Raw genomic sequence first — 2083 nt, forward strand, 5'->3', positions numbered from 1 at the left:
ACAGACACACACACAGAGAAACAGAGCGTCACACTCCTGATCAATTGCATGCATGTTACGCTGGGAAAGCCGGATCCACTTCACCTCTGTCTGAGGAGCTCAGCCGCCCGCATCACGCTCATGACCTCGCTCAGGGCTCCTCCGGGGTCAAAGGCCATGGCCTCGAGGGTCACACACATCGGAGGATCCAGCAGCTCCAGGTAACCCGCTCCAGGTGCATTATGGGGGATGTAGTTCCATGAGGGAAACAGCATCAGCCTCCCCAGCCAGAGACAAGACGACTTCAGCATCTGCACCAGAAACAAGAAGATCCTCAACTCTACACTGCAGTCAACCAACTGTGCTTATGCATAAATATTAATGCATAAAATCAACAGGCAATTTCACATCTGAGTAACGGATTTAATGCACTGATTTTATGGTCAAAAGCGATAAATAAATGAAAAAAATATTTTTTCTCTAAAAATGATTTTTCAAAGCTGAATAGAGATTATTGGAGTATGTTTGCCAAATTTAATATTTATATAGTTTTTCAGTTTCATGTTTTAGTCACTGTGTTACTCGCCATTTCTTTATAATTATTTGAGAAACTTACCAAGTTGAAATTGAAATCAAAGTAAAAAAATCTAAGTAAACCCTACATCATTTTTCTCAGCGTTTATGAAACATAAAGCTTTACAAAAAGGTTTCTTTTATTAACATTAATTAACATGAACTAACAAACTGAAAATTAAATGATTTTAGTGCTGTCAAATGATTAATCGCAACTAATCGCATCCAAAATAAAAGTTTTAGTTTAAATAATATATGTGTGCTGTGTATATTTATTATGTATACACCCACACACACACACACACGCATGTATATATTTAAGAAAAATATGTTATATTTATATATTAAATATATTTATATATAATATAAATTATATGAATATAAATATGTACATGCATGTATGTGTGTATTTATATATGCATAATAAACATACACAGCACACACACATATATTATGTAAACAAAAGATTAATCTTTTGACAGCAGTAGATTTAATGTACTTAATATGATTCATATACTACTATAGTATTAATTTAATATTTTCAGTTCTCACCTTATTTTTAAGTTGTTTTATCAGTTTATATATTATTATTATTATTTCTTTTTAAAATATTTCTATATCTGCTCATTTATTTTGTCGTTTTATAATGGGTTTTAGTCATTTTCAGCAAACTATTTATACACTAATAAAGTATTATAATTCATTATAATTTCCTTTTACGTCATATTTTAATTTTATTTCATTTATTCATTTATCATCATTACCATTTGTATTTTTATATTTCTATTTAGCTTTATTTTTGTCAGTTTTAGTTTTAAGTGTTTCAAGAAAGCAATTTTTAATTAAAAACGACTTAAAGGGGTCATGAGAAACCAAATTTCCCTTGATCTTTTGATGCAGAAGAGGTCTTTTTATGCATAATACATCCTGCAAGTTCATAACTTAAAATGTCCTCAAAATCAAAACATTTATATTTAATTTCAATTAACAGGTAACAATTAACTCACCGCACATGCTAGGCTCCCTCCCGCGTCTCTCACCCTCCAGACCCCGTCATTGGTCCCCGCGGTCAGTCCGTCACACAGACAGCCAATCAGAAGCAGGTTGTCACGAGGGAGAGCTTTATAAGCGGGCAGCTTTAGCTCCGCCCCCCTGGCGTGTTCCCGGTAGTGGGCGGAGCTCCAGCTGAGGCTGCTGCAGCAGGCGGTTCTCTGATCGCGGATCAGCTCCGACACGGACACAAACCTGATAGAAATACAGACAGAAATTACTGCAAACAGACCACTGGTATATGATAAAAACAATAACAATAAAATAAATATGCCGAAGTGTGAATATGGTGCATGTCAGAAAAGATGACTAATTAAACCAACATGTCCAATAACAAGTGGAGAAGCATCTGTACTGGCAGTAAATTTGGTTTTTTATTTTTAGATTACAATAAAACAGACGACATTCATCAAATGGTTCACAGTTTTCCAAACTCATACTGCACACAGTGTAGATCCTGCAGAATCGGCGAGAGCAGTAG

The 2083-nt window shown here is 34.8% G+C and overlaps 1 protein-coding gene across 1 annotated transcript in view; it reads right to left on the reverse strand.

Moving 5' to 3' along the window:
- ctc1 (CTS telomere maintenance complex component 1) overlaps window positions 1-2083 on the reverse strand; it is a 33460-nt gene that overhangs the window by 26128 nt on the left and 5249 nt on the right. The window contains exon 4 of the mRNA XM_016252731.1: window positions 85-290. Coding sequence (XP_016108217.1) covers window positions 85-290 — 206 coding nt within the window. The remainder of the gene's footprint in view (window positions 1-84; window positions 291-2083) is intronic.

The sequence above is a fragment of the Sinocyclocheilus grahami genome, unplaced genomic scaffold (genome assembly GCF_001515645.1).
Source record: "Sinocyclocheilus grahami isolate Dianchi unplaced genomic scaffold, SAMN03320097.WGS_v1.1 scaffold1129.1, whole genome shotgun sequence".
Classification (NCBI taxonomy): Eukaryota; Metazoa; Chordata; class Actinopteri; order Cypriniformes; family Cyprinidae; genus Sinocyclocheilus; species Sinocyclocheilus grahami.